At 42.1% G+C, this 20,982-nt stretch overlaps 1 protein-coding gene across 1 annotated transcript; it reads left to right on the top strand.

Moving 5' to 3' along the window:
- Window positions 1-10,899: 10,899 nt before the first annotated feature.
- Window positions 10,900-19,970, top strand: LOC132827238 (immunoglobulin lambda-1 light chain-like). The gene is made up of 3 exons (XM_060843866.1): window positions 10,900-10,984; window positions 13,553-13,897; window positions 19,642-19,970. The coding sequence occupies exons 1-3, from the start codon at window positions 10,900-10,902 to the stop codon at window positions 19,968-19,970; spliced, it is 759 nt and encodes a 252-aa protein (XP_060699849.1).
- The last annotated feature ends 1,012 nt before the right edge of the window (window positions 19,971-20,982 follow it).

Raw genomic sequence — 20,982 nt, 5'->3', positions numbered from 1 at the left:
TTTGGGACTGAGTGCAGGCTCCTTGATCTTGCTTTCTGGCATTGCACACTGTGACCTTTAGTAGCCTGATTCAGTGCAACAATCCTTTCATTGGATTTCCTTTTTTCGATTCCCCGTTGAGATCCAGGTCTCTCCCTGATGGTGTCTCCTGGACGGTATCTCTCACAGTTCTTCTTGGAGGTCTAACTAAAATCTGTATCTGTCTGATACAGATCAAAATTTAAGATGGATACTATGTTAACTTTAATGAATCCTTGCTCCAGAGAGTAAAGGAAAAGACACTTACTGCATGTCTTTTCGGTCTTCTCAGAACTTTTATCTCAGAAGCTTTGAAAGCCTACACCTATGGGAGGGCCTCTTGTGTTGACCAAGTGTTAATGGAATTCAAAATGTCTCGCATTCTGATTAATGCCGAAGTAACGCACCAGCGGGTTTATGTTTCTGGCACAGTTAACCAGCATGGGTAGCGAGCCTTCTGACGGCGACATTCTGCATTAATTTGTCCATTTAAATTTGCCACGTTAACCGTCTTTGCAATATTTATTGCGTTATCATTGCACAGTCATGACATGTCATCATAGAAAGTAATTTCTGTTATCATTTGCAAAGTTTCATAAGTAACTAATGGTATCTTTTTCCAACAGATTAAGAATATTGCACTCACAAAGAAAAAAAAGACTACTTTCTCATAGGGACATTTGGTCATGCATTCATTTTGGACAGACGAAGCCCAATTCAATCATCTTCCATGTCTCTGTTCTATGAAAGAACTATCCAGTTAGAACCCTGGCTCCTCTCTATCCATTTCCTCCCATATCCCCTGCGTTCAGGTATTTGGCTATTGTCCTTTCTAAGTTATTACCAAGTGCTCCTTCACCATCTGTTAGCCACTATATTTGCAATTATAGAAAAATAATTGTAGGGTGTAGGGGTACGGGTGGGTTGCGCTTCGGCGGATCGGTGTGGACTTGTTGGGCCGAAGGGCCTGTTTCCACACTGTAAGTAATCTAATCTAATTTGCTCTATTACTCCACATTTGTGGGCGGCACGGTGGCACAGTGGTTAGCACTGCTGCCTCACAGCGCCTGAGACCCGGGTTCAATTCCCGACTCAGGCGACTGTATGGAGTTTGCACGTTCTCCCCGTGTCTGCGTGGGTTTCCTCCGGGTGCTCCACAGTCCAAAGATGGGCGGGTCAGGTGAATTGGCTGAATTGCCCGTAGTGTTAGGTAAGGGGTAAATGTAAGGGTATGGGTGGGTTGCGTTTCGGCGGGTCGGTGTGGACTTGTTGGGCCGAAGGGCCTGTTTCCACACTGTAAGTAATCTAATTGCTTCTTATTTTTCCTCCATCTCCACACTGTTGTTTTCTTTTCGCAAATTACCTTGAATCTGGGCTGTCGGTCTGTATGACGCTGTGTGCTGAAAGACAAATATTCAACTGCGGCTATCAATGAGGTGGAACTGCCTGCTTTTCACTCTTTGTGCTTGGTAGGAACCCTGAGAGAGAGAGAGAGAGAAACATAAAGAGAGAAAACGTGGACAGAGCAGGAGTATGAAGGGATCACGGGGAGAAATATAGGCGGCGATAGCTAGTCACGGCTAAATAAAAGTGGAAGCGAGCAACAGCAGATGTGCAGGGGAGTAGAGGCTGTGTTCGCTGCTGACCTCTTTCCTTCTGACTAATGTACAGTCACAAGGCTGGAGCAGCGGTGAACCGGATGGACGATCTTTGAGGACACCCAAACTACAGATTATTTCACTATAAGGCAAATAGATTGAGAGAGTCATAGGGATATACAGCACGGAAACAGACCCTTCAGTCCAACTTGCCCATAATGACGTGATAGGAGAAAGTGAGGACTGCAAATGCTTGAGATCAGAGCTGAAAATGTGTTGCTGGAAAAGCGCAGCAGGTCAGGCAGCATCCAAGGAGCAGGAGAGTCGACGTTTCGGGCATGAGCCCTTCTTCAGGAAGGGCCTGATATCCTAACCTAATGTTGTCCAATTTGCCAGCACTTAGCCCATAACCCTTTAAACCCTCTAAACCCTATTCATATACCCATCCAGATGCCTTGTAAATGTTGTAATTGTACCATCCTCCACCAATTTCTCCGGTACCTCATCCCATGCATGCACCACCCTCTACATGAAACACCTACTTCTTGGGTCCCTTATATTTTTTCCCCTCTCACCCTAAACCTCTGCCCTCTAGTTCTGGGTTCCTCCACCCAAGGAAAAGATCTTGTCTATTTATCCTATCCATAAACCTCATGATTTTATAAACTTCAGCCTCCTACGCTCCAAGGAAGACAGTCCCAGCCTATTCAGCATCTCGCTGCACGTGAAATCCTCCAATCTTAGCAACACCCTTGTAAATCTTTTCTGAACCCTTTCAATTTTCACATCCTTCAGATAGGAGGGAGATCAGAATTGTACGCAATGCTCCAAAGATGACGTAACCAATGTCCTTTATTACCTTTATTTAGGTAAAGGGATAGTACAGAGAGAGAGATCTGGGTGTTCTTGTACACCAATGAAGGAAAGCATGCAGGTACAGAAGGTAGTGAAGAAGGCTAATAGCATGCTGGCCTTCATAACAAGAGGGATTGAGTATAGAAGCAAAGAGGTTCGTCTGCAGCTGTACAGGGCCCTGGTGAGACCACACCTGGAGTACTGTGTGCAGTTCTGGTCTCCAAATTTGAGGAAAGACATTCTGGCTATTGAGGGAGTGCAGCGTAGGTTCACGAGGTCAATTCCTGGAATGGCGGGATTACCTTACACTGAAAGACTGGAGTGACTGGGCTTGTATATCCTTGAGTTTAGAAGACTGAGAGAGGATCTGATTGAGACATATAAGATTATTAAAGGATTGGACACTCTGGGGACAGGAAATATGTTTCCACTGATGGGTGAGTGCCAAACCAGAGGACACAGCTTAAAAATACGGGGAAGACCATTTCAGACAGAAATGAGGAGAAACTTCTTCACCCAGAGAGTGGGGCTGTGTGGAATGTTCTGCCCCAGAGGGCAGTGGAGGCCCAGTCTCTGGATTTATTTAAGAAAGAGTTGGATAGAGCTCTCAAGGATTGTGGAATCAAGGGTTTTGGAGATAAGGCAGGAACAGGATACTGATTAAGGATGATCAGCCATGATCATATTGAATGGTGGTGCAGGCTCGAAGGGCAGAATGGCCTACTCCTGCATCTATTGTCTATTGTCTAATGCCACAACAAATCCCAAATCCTACACTCAATGATCTGTCCAATAAAGAAAAGCATAGCAAAGGCCTTCTTCACTTTGTTATCTAACTGCGAATCCACTTTCAAATAACCTGCACTTGAACATCTTTTTGTTCAGCTACACTCCCCAGAACCTTGCCATTAAGGGGATAAGTCCTGCTCTGATTTGCCTTTCCAAAATGTGGCACCTCACGTTTAGCTAAATTAAAAGCATTTGCCACTGCTCAACCCATTAGTACAAGTGCCAGTTGTACTCTGAGGTAACCTTCTTGGCTGTCCACTACACCTCTCATTTTGGTGTCATCTGCAAATTACTAATTATATCTCCTACGTTCACATTCATCTATATAAATTACAAAAAGCAGTGGACCCAGCACCAATCCTTGTGGAACACCACTGGTCACAGGCCTCCAGTCTGAAAAACAACCCTGAACTACAACCCTCTGCCTTTCACCTTCAAACCAGTTCTGTATCCAAATGGCGAGTTCTCCCTGTCTTCCATGAGTGCAAAAGAAACATGCATTTTAAAAATTGAGGCATCTAAGGTCTTATGTAACTAATGACTGTTAATTTGAATACAAATACCTTAGGTTGTTAATATTTCGATTGAAATGTGCTTTACACAACCTTCGAATGTTTAAATTAAAACATTCAGTTGGGAGAGGGCGTTCGGTTTGCTGTGAACAAGTGTATGTAGTGCAACATTGCCCTCTCATCAGCACGTTCATGTGTGTATATTATGCACCTCTGGATCTGGTGGCACGTGACAGTACCACTCTTCCACAAGAACCCTATGGCTGCCCTAAAAGAAACCTATTCGAATGCAGGCACCTGGTGTTGCTTTAAAACTGTCCATCAGATATTTACATAACAGAATTTTAGAAAATATTGTGTGCGTTCAAGGTTTCCATGTACAAACCTCTGGAAAAGGGGGATAAGAATGTACCCAGTGTCCCCCCTCATTCAAATGGCCACCTTTATGTGTGACTGCATCAAGCAGTGCATAAACCCTCCATATGCAAACAGCAGATTGCACTATATACTTCAGTTCTCCCTGTCCCTGGTGTTATGAAAGATGGATCTGGCATCTGAACTGCGGAAAACTTCAAGTAGTTGGAGCATTACGTGGCAACTGTCCTTCCTGAAGAAATTCACAAAGAAAAATACCCCAGACCACAAATCCATCAGAAAGTAGTTAGCAGGTAGCATCTTGGAGAATCTCTGGGAAAAGAAGAGATGCATCCTGTTGGCTGATTCCCTGAGCAGATTGTCAAAGTTGTTTGGCAGAAAGTCTCACCGTCAAAACTTTCCAATCAGCACGAAGACACCGATTGGCTGGTGGTGAGAAGAGCACTATCTGTTAGAACTTTCATGTGAGCCTGCATTCTGTGTATCACTGCAATCTGTGAGGGCATGGGGTGGGGGGGGGGGGGTCGGGGTAGATGCTGAGACGCTCACACCTCTCCTATTGGAAAATGACTTTTCAAAGAAGATCTGGATAGAGATGCATTGATTTTTATCGAGGTACCTCCCAAGCTGCTGCCGTCTGTTCCCCAGGACATACGCCAGTCCAAACATCAACTGCACCTGGAGAACCACCAACTTGGTGAAAGACACTCTTTCCTCCGCCTGAAATTTGTTGGTCTTCCAACGAGGAGACCTTGACTGAATGATGCAGAATGGCATATTCGAAGGTCTAGGATGTGCTGTGGGATGCACTAATGCTTGGGGCCGCTGCTGCTAGGGCCCAGTGAGGAACAACTGAGGTTTTTCGGCCGACGTACAATTGTGGGGAGTGCATTTAGTTACTGGACGCTCCGCCACCCCACCCCCCATCCCAACCCGCTCCCGCCGCTGCCTCTAATATATGCAAATAGTATCGCTCATATGTAAGAAACTCCTTGGGCTAGTTTGTTGGAACGGCCAAGAAAGTCACACTCCAACATTTATCTGTTCTCCATATGTAAATAATATACAGTGTTATATTAGTGAGTATGTGAACATATAAAGATTGTATTATGAACCAGGAATATTTTTGAGATAAAAATAAAATTGACCAAAAACTGACTACATAACTACAATGGCAGCGAGAGCAGATAAGAGGCTAAGAGTAACTCACTCCAGAAGGGTTCTTCTGGCCTGAAATGTTAACTCTGTTTTCTCGCCATACATGCTGCCAGACATTCTGAAGTTCTCCAGCATCATCTACCCTCAACTGTATATTCAGATCGACTCATAAAAAAGGATAGCCTCTGATCAGCTTTCTCGATTATGTGCTGTCCATGCATTCTAATCTTTTGTTGCTCATGCATGAAAACGGGGAAAAGCGTGATATTTATGTTAATGATGGGATGGGGAGGGAGTTGGAAATTGAGTGCATGGAAATAGGGCACACACATACAGAGTGAGAGAGAGAGAGAGAAAGAAAGGGGTACAGTCATAAAAAGAGTTAGCCAAGGATAAACCAAGAGAGTGGTAAATGCTGGGCATGGTATGACAAGAAATGTGAATAGTTCAAAATGGGTTTGTTGTACAGGAAGAAACCTATGCAACGTAGGATCTAGAGGTGAGTAATGAATGGCCTGTGTCAGGCATATTTTTTGCAATATTTTGAAAATTTCCAATTCTTCAGCTGTTAGACACGAAGAGAGACTGAAAATGGCCAGACCTTCAGCAATTTCCATTCTTACTTCCCTCAGTATTCTTGGATGTATCATAACATGTCCAGTGCAATATCACACTTTGTGCCAGTCTGCCTCTACAATCTCTCATTCTTATTGATTTTGAATCCGTTAAGGGTCTGAATCATCTTCTCTTTCATCCAAAGATGTGCTGGTCAGGAGAATTGGCAGTGCTAAACTGCCCATCATGTTAGGTGCATTAGTCAGGGGTAAATATAGGGTTGGGGAATGGGTCTGGGTTGGTTACTCTTTGGACAGTTGATGTGGATCTGTTGGGCCAAAGGACCTGTTTCCCATACTGTAGGGAATCTAATCTAATCTAATCTAATTACCTTCTTCCTTTGTAAACAAATGTGAATGTCTCAGCTGTGCCCCGTGCCTCCATGTGAAAATCTTGTTATTTGATTTTCATGTACCCCAAACCTCCTTTTACTGTACATTGTGATGCCTTTGTAACATCAGAGGCAGCCTGAAATGATGGAATCCAGCTTCCAAAGAACCAGGGTTGTGATTTCAGCTTTAACCTTCAGTAACATTTGTTGGGGTCTTGAAGCCGGGTTTGGAAGCTGCAGTACATCTCTTCCTGTTGCTCTGTTCCTCTCTCCGAGTTTTCTCTGAATATTTGTCCTCCTACTGGAGACAACCTATTTGACAGAATTTGCCTTTGCCAAGGGTGTGTTTATGGGACGTTACTATAATGGAACAGTTAATTATTAGTAATTTATATATATATATATATATACATATATGTATATATAGTGTGTTTTGCGTGAATACTGGTAGTTTGACCAACCAAATTACATCCAATCACAAGTTCTGGCACTTGCCTTTCAGGTAAGAAAAAGGTAGGATCTTGAATATCTTCTTCATACATTTTGAGGGGATTTATTCTGTCCATAAATGTCGGAAACCAAGTGAGATAAATGGCTGTTTTTCAGGTTGACAACATGCAGCCAGTGGATTTCCACAGTGCTCAGTGATAAGATTACATCTGTTACAATTCATATTAATTACTTGGAGGAAGGAAGCAAATGCACTGTCGCTACATTTGCAGACAACACAAAAATAGGTGGAAAAGCAAGTTGCTAAAGGGGCACAAACAGTTCAGTGGGAAATTTTGAGAGGTTAAGTCATTGGGCAAAAGGTTGGCAAATGCAGTATAATGTGGGAAAATGTGAAGTTGTTCGTTTTGAAGGGAAAGCAAAAAAACATAGAGTTACTTAAATGGAGAACTGCAGAAAGCTGCAACACAAGGAACTTGGACGTAGTTACACACATATCACAGAAGACGTATACACAGGTGCAGCAGGTAATCAGGAAAGCTAATGGATTACTGGCCCTTATTTCAAAGGGGTTGGAATAAAAGTGTCAGGAAATCTTACTGCGGCTTGACGAGATGATGGTGAAACCACAGTTGGAGTACAATGAGCAGCTTTGTACCCGTTATTTCAGGAAAGATGTCAATTCAGATAAGGTTCACTGGGACAAAGAAATGTCACTGGATCCAAAACAATAACTCTGTTTTCTCCCCACAGATGCTGCATGCTGAGTTTCCCCATTAATTTCTGTTTAACTGACTAGGAAGATTCTCAGTATGGGGGATTGACTTATGAGCAACTCCTTGGGTGGATTCTTAAGCGCCTTGATGGGGTAAATGCTGAGCAGATGCTTCCCGTTATGGGACAGTGTAGGACCAAAGGACATAATCTTAGAATAAAGAGGAGACATTTTAAGATGACATGAGTGTTGTGAGTCTTTGGAACTGCTGGCTACAGCGACCTGTTTGGGGAGGGTTGGGAAGCGGATGAGTCTTTATATAAAAGGTTGAGATCGATAGATTGTTGATGAGCAGGGGAATCACAAGTTCTGGGGGAATGCAGGGAAGTGGATGTGCTGAATGTCAAATCAGCCATGACCCTTCTGAATGGCAAAGCAGGCTCAAGGGATGGAACGTCTACTTCTGGTTCTATTTCTAATGATAGAAATCGATAGATATCATCGGTAAATATCGTTTTACGTTTTTTTTTGAAGCCGGTTCATTGTTAATTGAGTGGAGATTTGGAGCGTCCACACAAAGCAACAAAGAGCTCAACAAAAGTTTGAGTTATACTTTGACATTACAAATTGAGAGACAGCATTACTCTTATTCAGATATCAGCGACAAGAGATTTCCATTTAAACTTGTCAGGAAGGAAATAAAAAAGTCAGAAGTTAGTATGAAATTATTTGCACAGATAGTTAATGGGTTATGGATTGTTTCATGGTATCATATTTGAAGGAAAGATCGTTGCAAATCATGGTGAAAATTGAATTAATACTGGATTAAAAAGAGATATCATATCGTGGGACCAGTTCAGCAAATGTTCCAGCAAAGAGACAGTAGTGCTGTCAACTTTTACAAAAAGGCAAAAACAAAAATACCTTTCGTTAAAACGCGAATAAGAAATGAGGGTGCAGACTGAAAATGATATGTGGGATATCCAGGATTGAAACCAAGGCAATGTTTTTCTGAAAAAAATAAAGGCGTTCAATATGCTGAAATGAGAGTAAGACACAGTGATGATAATTCTGGGATCATTTAAAGTCAGTTGAATCACAACAAGAAAGTAATTCTGGAATATTGACAGCTGAAACAATTTAAACTGCTCGAAAAGAGGATGAATCCAGAAGAAACAGAAATAGGTATAGGCCGTTCTGCCTCTTGACACTGCTCCACCATTCAATGGGATTACGGCTAATCCAAACTTTCTCACATGTGCTTTCCTACGTTTTCTCCATTACACTTGATTCCCCTACTGATCAAGGATTTATCTATCTCAGTGTTATACATCCATAAGGACCCTGCACCCCCAGTTCTCTGTAGCAAGAAGTTCCAGAGACTTTCAGCCCTCTGAGGAATGAAATTTCTCTTCTAATCTGACCTAAATTAACATCTCTTTCTTTTGAAACAATATCTCCTGTTCAAAATTGTCTCAAGTGAGGAAATATCCTTTCAATATTCACCCTGTCAACCCCCTTAAGAATCTATAAATCAACTATCCAGTGAAGGAAACTCAGTGTAGAGTGCAAAGAAGGTTAAATCCCCCTTTTCTTTCTGAAAAGTAAACTGCCTCTAAACCTCATTCCCTTTGCTGCTAAAATAAAAACAAAATTCTAAATCATGTAGTAACACAGAACGTAAGTACTTCTAGAAAAACAAACTTTGTAGAAGCTTTTCACCAGATATCAGATATATTGCCCATGCATCCCAACAAATGGTGGGTGATGTGAAACAATGGATCCTTTTGGCTGTTTGCAGCATGTAAGATACTGATTATGCACAATCAATCCATGCCTGTAGATCCTACATCACACAATCTAACATTGGATTTAATCGTGCAACTGGACAACATTTACTAGATATTCCCAAGTTTGTGAAGAATTGCAGAGCGACCAATTTTGGATTATTAATTGAGCTCAAAATGTGGGGCACTTACGTGTACCAGAGGCTACATATTTTAATACAGGACGCCCTGTTGCTTGCCAGCAAAGAGAACATTTACCTGCATTGCTCCTTTTTCAGCTGAACAGAATAGGTGACAGTGATTCACTTTTTCATTTCTCAGGGTGATGTCTTAATCAAGTAAAGTCAACCTATTTGGTATTACATTACAAAATGCTCTGGCAGTTAACTACTAGTCACCATGATCTGGTGCATTGCCTCTGGCAGGTTCTCTACTGATCAGATTCCGCATTCCCGTCAATCAGTACGCCCCTCTGATACATTATAAATACTGGTCTTCCCATAAATTGGTATTCTTTAAAGTTGTCCTGATGTGTGCACGATAGAAAACTTCAACAAACAAGTCAATTTCAAGTAATTGTCAGTAATTACATTTTTACAAGAAACTAGCACGAAGAAATAAAACACAGTCTTCTTTAGTTAGACTATGATTATAAATCAAAGGGAAATGGAAGGATATACGTCGTCCAGGCAAAGAACCAGGAACAAACCTTTGCCTAATGAAGGTCGCACCTTTGGAATTAATGAAAACTCAGCTGGAGGCTTGGTATTGGGCCAGTTAACGTGATTGGTTATTTGGCCTGCTTCGGCTTTACTGATCTTGGTGGGAAAATCATGAAACCTTATGGAGGAAATCTTTGAAACAGCAACATGAAGATGGAGTTCGAAGAGAAACTGATCATAGTTAACTTGGAGGAGTGAGCAGACGTAGAAAATATTGAGACTGCTTGTATACCTTTGCAGGAAATCGAAGACAGGTGTAAGTTGTGAAACGAGAGATAATGAGAAAATGAATGAAAATATAAATATGCGAGTCAGAAAAAAATAGGAATTAGTATAGTGATTGGTATAATGACTACTTATTGATTTTTGTTAAGTGGAGACGGACTAATGGTAACATGACTTACTGAATAATTTAGAGGTTCAGACTAATGCTGTAGGTCGAAACAAAAAATGCAGAGAAAACTCAAAACGTCTGACAGCATTGTGGACGATGAAGATTTTCATAGAAAAGTGAAGCAGAAAAGTAATGAAAAGGCTGTAAAATATATTTCTATAGCGTTAGGGGCCCTGGAGCAGAGGTGCATAAAGCATTGAAAGTCGTAGGGCAGACTAAGAAAGCAGTTAGAACTGACACAGATCCTGGGCTCTATAAAGTGTCTCAAAGTATAAAACTAAAGAGTTTATGGTGTAACTTCATAAAGCGTTGTCTGGCCTCAGCTGCCGTTTTGTGTTCAGTTCTGAACCGCACGTTGCCGGGTGGTTGTGGAACTACTCGACCTGATTCAGAAATGAGTTTCGAGCATTGGCCTAGTGATTAGAGACTTCAATTCCTGGATAAATTTGAGAAACCGGGTTTGTTCGCCTTAGGGAGGGGAAGACCAAGAGCGCATTTGCTGAAGGAGTTTGTCCAGAGGGGCCTCTGTTCCTGGATTTGACATTGCCAACTTGGCGTTCCGATTTGGATTCTTTTGGCAATGAATAAGCCGTTCTCCAAGAGTCCCTTGTCAACCATTCAGTCCTACAAATCCAAACAAGACAAACTAGTAAAGAAGCATCAAGGTAATGTAATTGCTGCGTTGAGTCCCACACCTTGTAAAATGAAGCAGTGAAGGGAGATAGAGCGGGAGACACACCCATATAGTAACTTCAGTATTCTGAAATAATAATCCAGCTAAAGAAAAACAACCCGTCAGAATGATAATCTTAAGGGTTGAGAGTATATGCTATGACTACCGCATTTTGTCACATTGTTAAAGCAGTGTTGCCGAATGCGAAGGGTTGCTGAAATTGAGAATTAGCCAGTTGCTCATGTGCGAGTTTGAAGTGTCTGCAGTGTAAACAGCTCCTCTGGCAGAAAGAAGAACAGAAAATGCTGGAGAAACTCCGCAGTTCAGGGAGCACCATGCATAAAAACAAGGAGAATGTTCCCAGTCCAATTGGATTCTTCAGAACTCAGAAATATAATCTTTTGAATAAGAGACATGTTGAAATCGAAGCGTTAGCGGTTGTTTCCTCAATAGATGCCGCCAGAGCTGCTCAGTTTCTCCAGCATATTTCGAATCTCCAATACTTTGCTTTGGTTACAGTGTTTAACCCCGGTGCGATCAGCCGCATCCAACATGAAAATTATTTGCCTTCGATCAGACCTGCTTCTAAGACAAACTGCGTGGAAATGTGGGGAGATTATTTGCTTTCATCTGGGCGGCTCATTTGTCTGATCAGTTTTGTCCAGTCAACCAAAGATTCTTAACACAACAACAAAGCAGTGATACATCCCACTGAAATGCAGCCCGTTATTTTGTACTGAAAATGTGTTGCTGGAAAAGCGCAGCAGATCAGGCAGCATCCAAGGATCAGGAGAGTCGACGTTCCGGGCATGAGCCCTTCTTCAGAAAATAAGGGCTCATGCCGTTATTTTGTAGCTCATTACACTATATTGGAACACATGTAGAGGAAGGCAATTTTGACTTCAACAATAAATGACACAAAAATCTCACGACTGAAGGTCATTAATTGCACGATAAAAGTTGCAAGAAGGTACTGCTAGATGAGTAGGTTATCGTGCATTATACACGTGGAATATCCGACTTCAGTGTAACAGCGTGTACATATAGAAACACTAAATATATCGTTGACATTTGCTTATTTTGTCCTTTACCAAAGGCTGACTGCATTGCTTATCTCTGAGCAGCTTCTGTCCGGGGATTTCCCGTTCTAAAAATGGTCAGAGGACTGCAAGCAAAATATGAACCCCTCACAACTCTCAGTGATTTATAATAATATTTCTCTTACACCCTTTAAATTCCAAGTAGCCAACTTTATTCAATGCTAACGTAAATGCACAGAATTCTGAAGCTCCGAGAACTACGACTTAAAGACGTTACGCACAGAATCACTCGAACAGCAATTTGTTCAGTTCAAAAGACCGATCTTTTGTTACTATTCGATTTACAACATTTGGAAATTCGTCATAAACGGCATTTGTTGTGGCCCTATTTTCGCGATGGCGTCCTACAAGAAGCATCAAACCTATACCCTTTCATTCCTTTAGCGAAATATCTGTGTTGTTTAGCGATAACTCATAAATGTTACCCTATGACACATATAAGAGAGGTCAATTCGTGAAAGAGTTACCCTTTGTACCAATATCGATGCCTGAAAGCCCAGAAATTTTACAATTAATTTTTTGCTGGAAATTTGTGATTTAAAGGAGCATTGCAGCAATGTGACAGCAAGGGTAAAAATAGAGAGAGAACACAAATTAAATGTTTTCAATCTTGGATATTTCAGATGTGTGAATTTAATCCGCCATTATGCACTAATTATTTTAAGAAAAGTAAGATTAGAATTTTATAAGTTTACCAGTAAATTACATTTGCAGTACTTTGTACTTTCCACACGATTAAAAATTGCCCACTACATATTTTAAGTGTAAAGTAAACAGTACAAACGTTGATATATTCATTCATTTTTGAATTAGGAATCAATGTCAATGCTTTAATGACAAAATTGTTAAGTACATTACGCGACTGAAAATGCGAATTATAAGGGATTTAAAATGTAAAATATGATCAAATTTTAGGTTTTACAAAATATTAGCTTGGAAATATTTTAGCCTTTGGATTTTTGTTAAAGTCACAGCGATAATGTAAAGAGGTACGTCTTAGTGAGGAGGAGGGAGAGTGGACAAGCTGAATTCTATCGTGTGAATTTCCTGTTTCGAATCACTGTGACTGATACAATTGGCTACAAGAACCTGGATACTGCTCGGGTGACCAATCAACGCTTTCGGGACGACAATATGTTTGCCTATTTAATAAGACGGTGATATTTAAGTTGGTCCAGCCTTGATATAAAAGTTTACATTCACTGATCCGAAACATTGGATATTCATTCTTCAACAGCACCGTCACAATGGTCGCTACTCTTGTTCTGCTTTTGCTCACAATTGGCCTGACCTGTAAGTGTCATCAAATATTTGTAATTTCTTTAGCGTTAGGATTTTTTCTTTTAAAACAAAGCCTAGGCCTAATCCACAGTCTGATAATGATCTGAATGTAACGTTGTCGAACGGTGTTCGTTTTTACCGGTGGATTTTAATCATGAAATGGTTTATCTGTTTTACAGACACGAGCGCGGAGGTCCGCTTGGTCCAACCAGCTTCCGAGTCCACAACACCTGGAGAAACTGTTCGCCTGACCTGTACAGTCCACGGAATCGACCTTTCAGAAAGCTATGTTTTTTGGTACCACCAGAAACGAGACAGAGCCCCAAGATTTATCCTGTATGGGACCGATGACAGAGGTGAGGGTATCTCGGAGAGATTTACAGGCCTGGAAGAAGAATCAACCAACGTGGGATATTTGACCATCACTAATGTGCAGCCGGAGGACGCTGGCGATTATTACTGTTACTCATATGACGATAGCTACATCGGGTACTTCGGGAGCGGAACCAGGCTGAATATTCTGAGTAAGTGACTTATTCTTTACGCCTCTAAATCAAATTGCTTTTCGGCATGTAAACGCAATGTTTGTTTTGTCAATTTCCTACAAAATTGGTCCTGAGACTGAATCTGATTTGCCCGCTGTTACATCAAACAAACTATAGAATCGTTTATTTTTAAAAATTAAAATTACAATGCGGTGTGAAAAGAATAATGTTCCCAGAGGACGGTGCACACATTAGCGAGAGAGAGAGAGAGAAGTGGAGCTGGTTTAACATGAGAGGCATCAGGTGAGGGGAGAGGTTGAAAAGCTGGACCTTTCATGGTAACCTCAACTGGTCTAAAAATTGAACCCCCGCTTAACAGCCATCCAGGCAACTGAACTAACTGACACCCTATATAGAAGTAACTCGATGTTGAATGCATTCTCTGTATACCTGGTTCCCTTTGGTAGCTCTAGCCTGTCACACAATCAAGGAGGATGCTCATAGCGGTGTCAAAGTGGGGGACTCAATGCTGAGCAATGTTCTGAGAATTTGCCCTCTTTCCATCGCTGCTCCTTCTACAAAATCAGTGAGCATGAGTTGACCTGCACTGTTACGAACCAAATACATTGCTTGTACTGAATGAGATGTGCAGTATGTGTGTGGGAGACAGGGGCAATCTATCGTTTACCACCAGCAAATGATAAGGCAATCCTAAACTACATTCGGATCTGTCACCATAGCCCAATGTTAAAACTCAGGTTAAAACTGTGATGAACTGATTTTAAGAACCAGTGATATTACAGAAGGGAAAGTCGATCTGTAGCTGAAATTTCAGTGTCCTGTTCCTGCCTTATCTCCAAAACCCTTGATTCCACTAGCCTTGAGAACTCTATCCAACTCTTTCTTAAATTAATCCAGAGACTGGGCCTCCACTGCCCTCTGGGGCAGAGCATTCCACACACCCACCACTCTCTGGGTGAAGAAGTTTCTCCTCATCTCTGTCCTAAATGGTCTTCCATATATTTGTAAGCTGTGTCCTCTGGTTTGGCACGCACCCATCAGTGGAAACATGTTTCCTGCCTCCAGAGTGTCCAATCCTTTAATAATCTTATATGTCTCAATAAGATCCTCTCTCAGTCTTCTAAACTCAAGGGTATACAAGCCCAGTCGCTCCAGTCTTTCAGTGTAAGGTAGTCCCACCATTCCAGGAATTGACCTCGTGAACCTACGCTGCACTCCCTCAATAGCCAGAATGTCTTTCCTCAAATTTGGAGACCAGAACTGCACACAGTACTCCAGGTGTGGTCTCACCAGGGCCCTGTACAGCTGCAGAAGAACCTCTTTGCTTCTAAAATCAATCCCTCTTGTTATGAAGGCCAGCATGCTATTAGCCTTCTTCACTACCTGCTGTAGCTGCATGCTTACCTTCATTGACTGGTGTACAAGAACACCCAGATCTCTTTGCACTGCCCCTTTACCTAAATTGATTCCATTAAGGTAGTAATCTACCTTCCTGTTCTTGCCACCAAAGTGGATAACCAAACATTAATCCACATTAAACTGCATCTGCCATGCATCTGATTACTCACCTAACTTGTCCAGGTCACCCTGTAATTTCCTAACATCTTCCTCACATTTCACCCTGCCACCCAGCTTAGTATCATCGCAAATTTGCTAATGTTATTACTAATACCATCTTCCATATCATTAACATATATTGTAAAAAGCTGCGGTCGCAGCACTAACCCCTGCAGTGCCCCACTGGTCACTGCCTGCCATTCCAAAATGGAGCCATTTATCACTACCCTTTGTTTCCTCTCAGCCAACCAACTTTCAACCCAAGTTAATACTTTGCCCCGAATATCGTGCGCCCTAATTTTGCTCACTAACCTCCTATGTGGGACTTTATCAAAAGCTTTCTGGAAGTCCAGGTACACTACATCTACTGGATCTCCCTCGTCCATCTTCAGAGTTACATCCTCAAAAGAAATACCAGGTTTATTAGTATGTGATATATTTAATGTATCAGACGTTTTTAAAATCTTAAGAAGCTTCGTTTTGGAGTCCTACCATGTTCTCCAATAATCAATGATATGGCGGTTTAAATCCAAATAGCTTGAAACATTGTGATGGATAGAAATTGAAACTCGTTTTCATGTTGGAACTGCGAGTTTCCCTTAACTAAGTGTAACTTGATATTTCAGTCGTGTTCCAAGCCTCTTCCAATCCTCAAGTACCCCAAACGTCCGCCCGAATCATTCAATGACCGAGAGACGAGAAATTAGTTTATTTTTACAGGCAGATGAAGGGAATAACTTGTTTGAGCCCTCCTGTTTGAGTTGCGCACTCGCTGGCTTAATATTAGGCGCAGCGGCGCTTCGGCCGTCTCCTCTCCAGCATTCATGGATTTACCATGGAGTCGACGTCAGTGAGGAGCGGGGGGATGGGGGCAGCCTCCAGGAGCAGAGGTGAGCGCAGAGAGTCAAATAGAGAGTTATATCGTGAGATGATCCCCACAAAATTTCATGCAATCTGCATAAAGCTGCTGCGAGCACATCGACTGAGGGCTCTGCTCACCTCCAGTAAAAATGGCACGCCAATGCTGACTGGTGCTAATTCTACCCTCCATTTCCCACCGCTGCGTGAGCGGGTAACCATTAACAACTGGAGATCCGTCTTGAAAAAGCCCATGTTGATAGGAAACAATCGGGGGACTCAACCAACACGTTATATTCCATGAATCCCATGGAACCCGTCCCACACCAACACTACCCCCATGGGCTAGTAAAATATCTGCCTTTGGCCGACCTCTGCTCAAACTCATGAAGATAACCCATGTAGAAACGGGGGTCAACGTTGTTTCCATTTGCAGACCATTCGTGTAAATCGCACCAAACCACGGGGTGATTTCATGACCATGTTCCACATCGGCAGGTAGAATTAGACTACCTTCAGGAAGTTTTCATGAACTTTCATAACACACTAAATCGTCCACATCAGGTGCTTTCGGATCAAGTTGGCAGGGATTGTGAGGGCTTTCGAGACAGATGTGAAAAGAAAACATGCATGAAAATGGTTCCACTGTTCAGAGCTTCAGTGATGCAGATTGATTCAAGAAGCAGAGTGTTCTCCTGAAAGAAAATGAGGAGCTGACAAGATTTGATAGGGACGTCCAGGACCATGCAATGTCTAGGCAGAGTCCACTGGGAGAAATGTTCCCCTTGCTGGAATGGTGGCAAACCAAACAACAGAGATTTACAGTGAAACGCAAAAGAACTAAAGGCGACACGAGGAGAAACATATTAGACGCGGTGTGTTCAGGATCGGGAATGTACTGCCTGAGGCTGTGGTGGAGGCAGATCCTGACATTCAAACGGGGAATTCGGGTGAAATATAAACTCTCGCAGCGACATTCCTGAACCCGCGCTGTAATTTGGGTCTAAATGTGGATCTTGGATTTGGCTAATCTCTTGGAAATCGGGCCCCTCGGTAGAATTCGGCAATAACTGGCCGATTGGGCTGAATACAGTGATTCCGGTGACGTGTTTTATTGGTAAGAAAAAGATACATTGGAAAATATAGCTTAGGATTTGCAGATCAAAGACGTTGCGCTAGGGAATATGAATAATGGAAAACCCATATTCTGTTTAGACTTAACACAAATAATTTAGAAAACGTTTCTGGTACAGTCACAGGCGTATGTATGTAAATGAGTTCGGTAATTTTCTCGTGAACCTATCAGAGAAAGGAATAACCAGGCACAACTGATGATCCCCTCCAGATAATTCTGCCTAACTTTGTTTTGGCATTGCTAGTGGTCAGTAGTCTTCGTAGGAGTAAATAAAATTCAGCCGAGTGATACTGGGACAATCAATCTAAAATATAACTAACGCAATTTAGAAGTCATCGTGAAGGACGATTCAATATTAATAATATTCGGTAGTATTGGTTCAAAAATCGAATTGGTGTAATCTGTTGCAGATAATTTTTGTTTCGAAGTGTGTTTATACACCCCCGAAATAGATAGGAGGTCGGAACACTGCATCACAGAGCTCTAACGCAACTTGCTATATTCACCTTATTTAATTGCCGACATGTGTGAATATCCATAAGTCTCCTGTAATTGGAAGTTCACTTGTGGTTATATCACGTCCTGAAGCATAATGGTTCAATTTTCGTCAAAAATGATTAATAGTTTCAGATATCAGCGCACATCACCAGAAAGGACATTTTTGAAGTACTTGAATTAAATCATGTAGTTGAAATAAATGTCACTTTTTTTAGTTTCACATCAATTCAGACGGGCCGGACTAAGGGTGTGTCAAATGTACAATTTGGGTAAAAGTTGTCTTTGCTTGATGTTCGTGGAAGTCTGTACACATTGCTCCGCAATTTGAAATGGAAGCCAGTCTCTGTCACAAGACAGAAAGTGAAGACTGCAGATGCTGGAGATCAGAGTCAAAGAGGATTTTTTTTTTCCTGATGAAGAGCTAATGCTCAAAACGTCGATTCTCCTGCTCCTCGGGTGCTGCCTGGCCGGCTGTGCTTTTCCAGCATCACATTCTTCGATTCTGTCACAAAGCAGTCGGGTTTAAAATAACATGCCTGTGGTTTAGACGTATTTTATGCCTGAAATTGTCCACACAAATACATTAAGGGTGCTCATCAGGAAATGTTCAGATAGTGAGTATTGGGGACTGCGAACGTGGAGCGTCTTTGGAAAGAATGTTCAAAGTTCCAGTGACCTTTCTTCAGTTTTTCTAGATCTGCTGAGTTTTCCGAGCAATTTCTATGTTTGTGAATACAAAAGACTTTGTGCCAGTTTTTATTTCGGTAGTTGCCAGCAAGCAGAGTGTCTGTTTATTACACAATACCCGAATGAATGGGACTTAAAACTGAATCCCAAGCCTCAAAAGGTAGGGATGCTGCCACTGCATCACACCAACCCCAAATAAGGGCAGCATTGATGATTTTGGCCTGATTGTGAACTGGGCTCTTTTCACCTCTTAGTCGAATGTCATGACCACCATCTTACTGGAACACAGCGTTTGATGCTGCAGTGCTCTCAAAATGCAGCCCCCCAGAGTCAAATGCTGTACTATTTCACAAAGAACCACTCCTCCTTGCCATTATGTATATCGATTTTTGAGAGCTAGGCGTCAAAAGGGCGGCACGGTGGCACAGTGGTTAGCACTGCTGCCTCACAGCGCCAGGAACCTGGGTTCAATTCCTGCCTCAGGCGACTGACTGTGTGGAGTTTGCACGTTCTCCCCGTGTCTGCGTGGGTTTCCTCCGGGTGCTCCGGTTTCTTCTCACAGTCCAAAGATGTGCAGGTCAGGTGAATTGGCCATGCTAAATTGTCCGTAGTGTTAGGTAAGGGGTATGGGTGGGTTGCGCTTCGGCGGGTCGGTGTGAACTTGTTGGGCCGAAGGGCCTGTTTCCACACTGTAAGTAATCTAAAAAAAAATCAGACTTTTTTTAGCCCATTGTAAATATGTCTGCGCCACAACAGCAATTTTCAGACTCTTCGGCAAGACTGAGTGACAGAACGCTTCGTTTTCTAGTTGCAGTTTAAGGATATTCGGCTTTGTATACGTTTGTTGAACTTACTAATGAGTATATATGCATCCAAGTAAAATTTCTCAGAAATACAAACCCATGGCAAGTACAAGTCTCTGCAGCTCAGAATCAGACATATTCGGCGTTTAAATACGGGTTTAACACAGTTTATTTTTCATATGTGTAAGTGAACTCACAAGGAGTGTTTGGCCTTTCGCTTCTAGGTCGTCAGCCAAGCAAGCCCACAGTGTTGCTCCTCCCCCCATCTGAACAGCAGATTGCAGGAGCCAACGAGGCGACGCTGGTGTGTATGGTCAGTCATTTCTACCCGGAGTCGGTGACGTTGGTGTGGAGTGTGGACGGCAAAGTCAGGCAGACCGGCATCCAGACGAGCTCAACCCTACAGGACTCTGACCAGACGTACAGTGTAAGCAGTTACCTCACCCTGCCAGCTTCTGAGTGGACCTCACACGAGCTTTACTCCTGCGGAGTGCAACACCAGACCCTCAGCTCCACACTTGAGCAAAGCATCAGGAAATCAAGCTGCATCTGATGAAGATGTTAGAATGCTTTATTGTTACAAATGTTGTATTTTCTGTGTTACTGTTAAAAATAACTTTCCATTTCATAATTTGTTTCTTAATTTGAAACCCATCCAATTTTACAATGTTGATTCCTTCAAGGTTTTGACCTTCATATCTCTAAGCAAGATAACGCCATTTAATTTCCGTGTACTGTATCAATGTCTTACAATGAGACCTGATTAAATAATAAAATACCTTGAGTACGCAAAATGTTGTATCGCTCACAACATGAAGGGCAAATGCACCAGAAGGGTTTCACAGGGAGAGTGTCAGAAAGGGATGGCTGACCGGCAGATACCGACTGACTCCAGTGTGTACCTCCAATAATTGATACTTTCTTATTAGCTAATGGATTTGCAGGAGCTGATGGATTTGTGATATTTTCCTGCGCATTCTTCTCCCCTTCCTGCGAGGGAACCCGTACGTTAAACAGTTGCGAAAAATACAGAGAAATATTCAAATATTTAAGCATTGGCGTCTAGATTATTTTTTTAAAAGTCGGTCAGGAAGGAGTTCAGGCAAAACAATAAGAAAAATTAACAGAAGTGGTGAGATGTTATTTTGAGGGGGATCTGAAGAAGGAGACAGAGTGTAAAAATAAGAGGTCATCTACTTAAGCCGAACATGAGGGCTTGTTTTTCTCTCAGATTCTTTGGAATTCCCTTCTCCAGAGAGCACTGTTAGGCTGGAACACTGGATGCGTTAAGGCTGGACGAGATAGATCAACGGGTAGGTAACAATATGGAGTTGAGACCACAGTTAGAAAGTATTTTATAGGCGATGAACCCTGGCCACGATCCAAAGCTGTGAACTGCGTTATATAAAGTTGGTCATTTCTTTACACTCTCCAATCCCAAAATGGCAATTCCTTTTTGATTGCCTTGCTAATTAAACAGAATGACAGTGAAGAAAAAAAATCTTTCAAATACACCACGGTTTCTAATTAGAGACCAAGTGAGTTTTCCAAGTGTGTTGAATTTT

Source organism: Hemiscyllium ocellatum, chromosome 24 (assembly GCF_020745735.1).
Source record: "Hemiscyllium ocellatum isolate sHemOce1 chromosome 24, sHemOce1.pat.X.cur, whole genome shotgun sequence".
NCBI classification, from domain to species: Eukaryota; Metazoa; Chordata; class Chondrichthyes; order Orectolobiformes; family Hemiscylliidae; genus Hemiscyllium; species Hemiscyllium ocellatum.
This window is presented reverse-complemented; position numbering and strand designations above follow the sequence as displayed.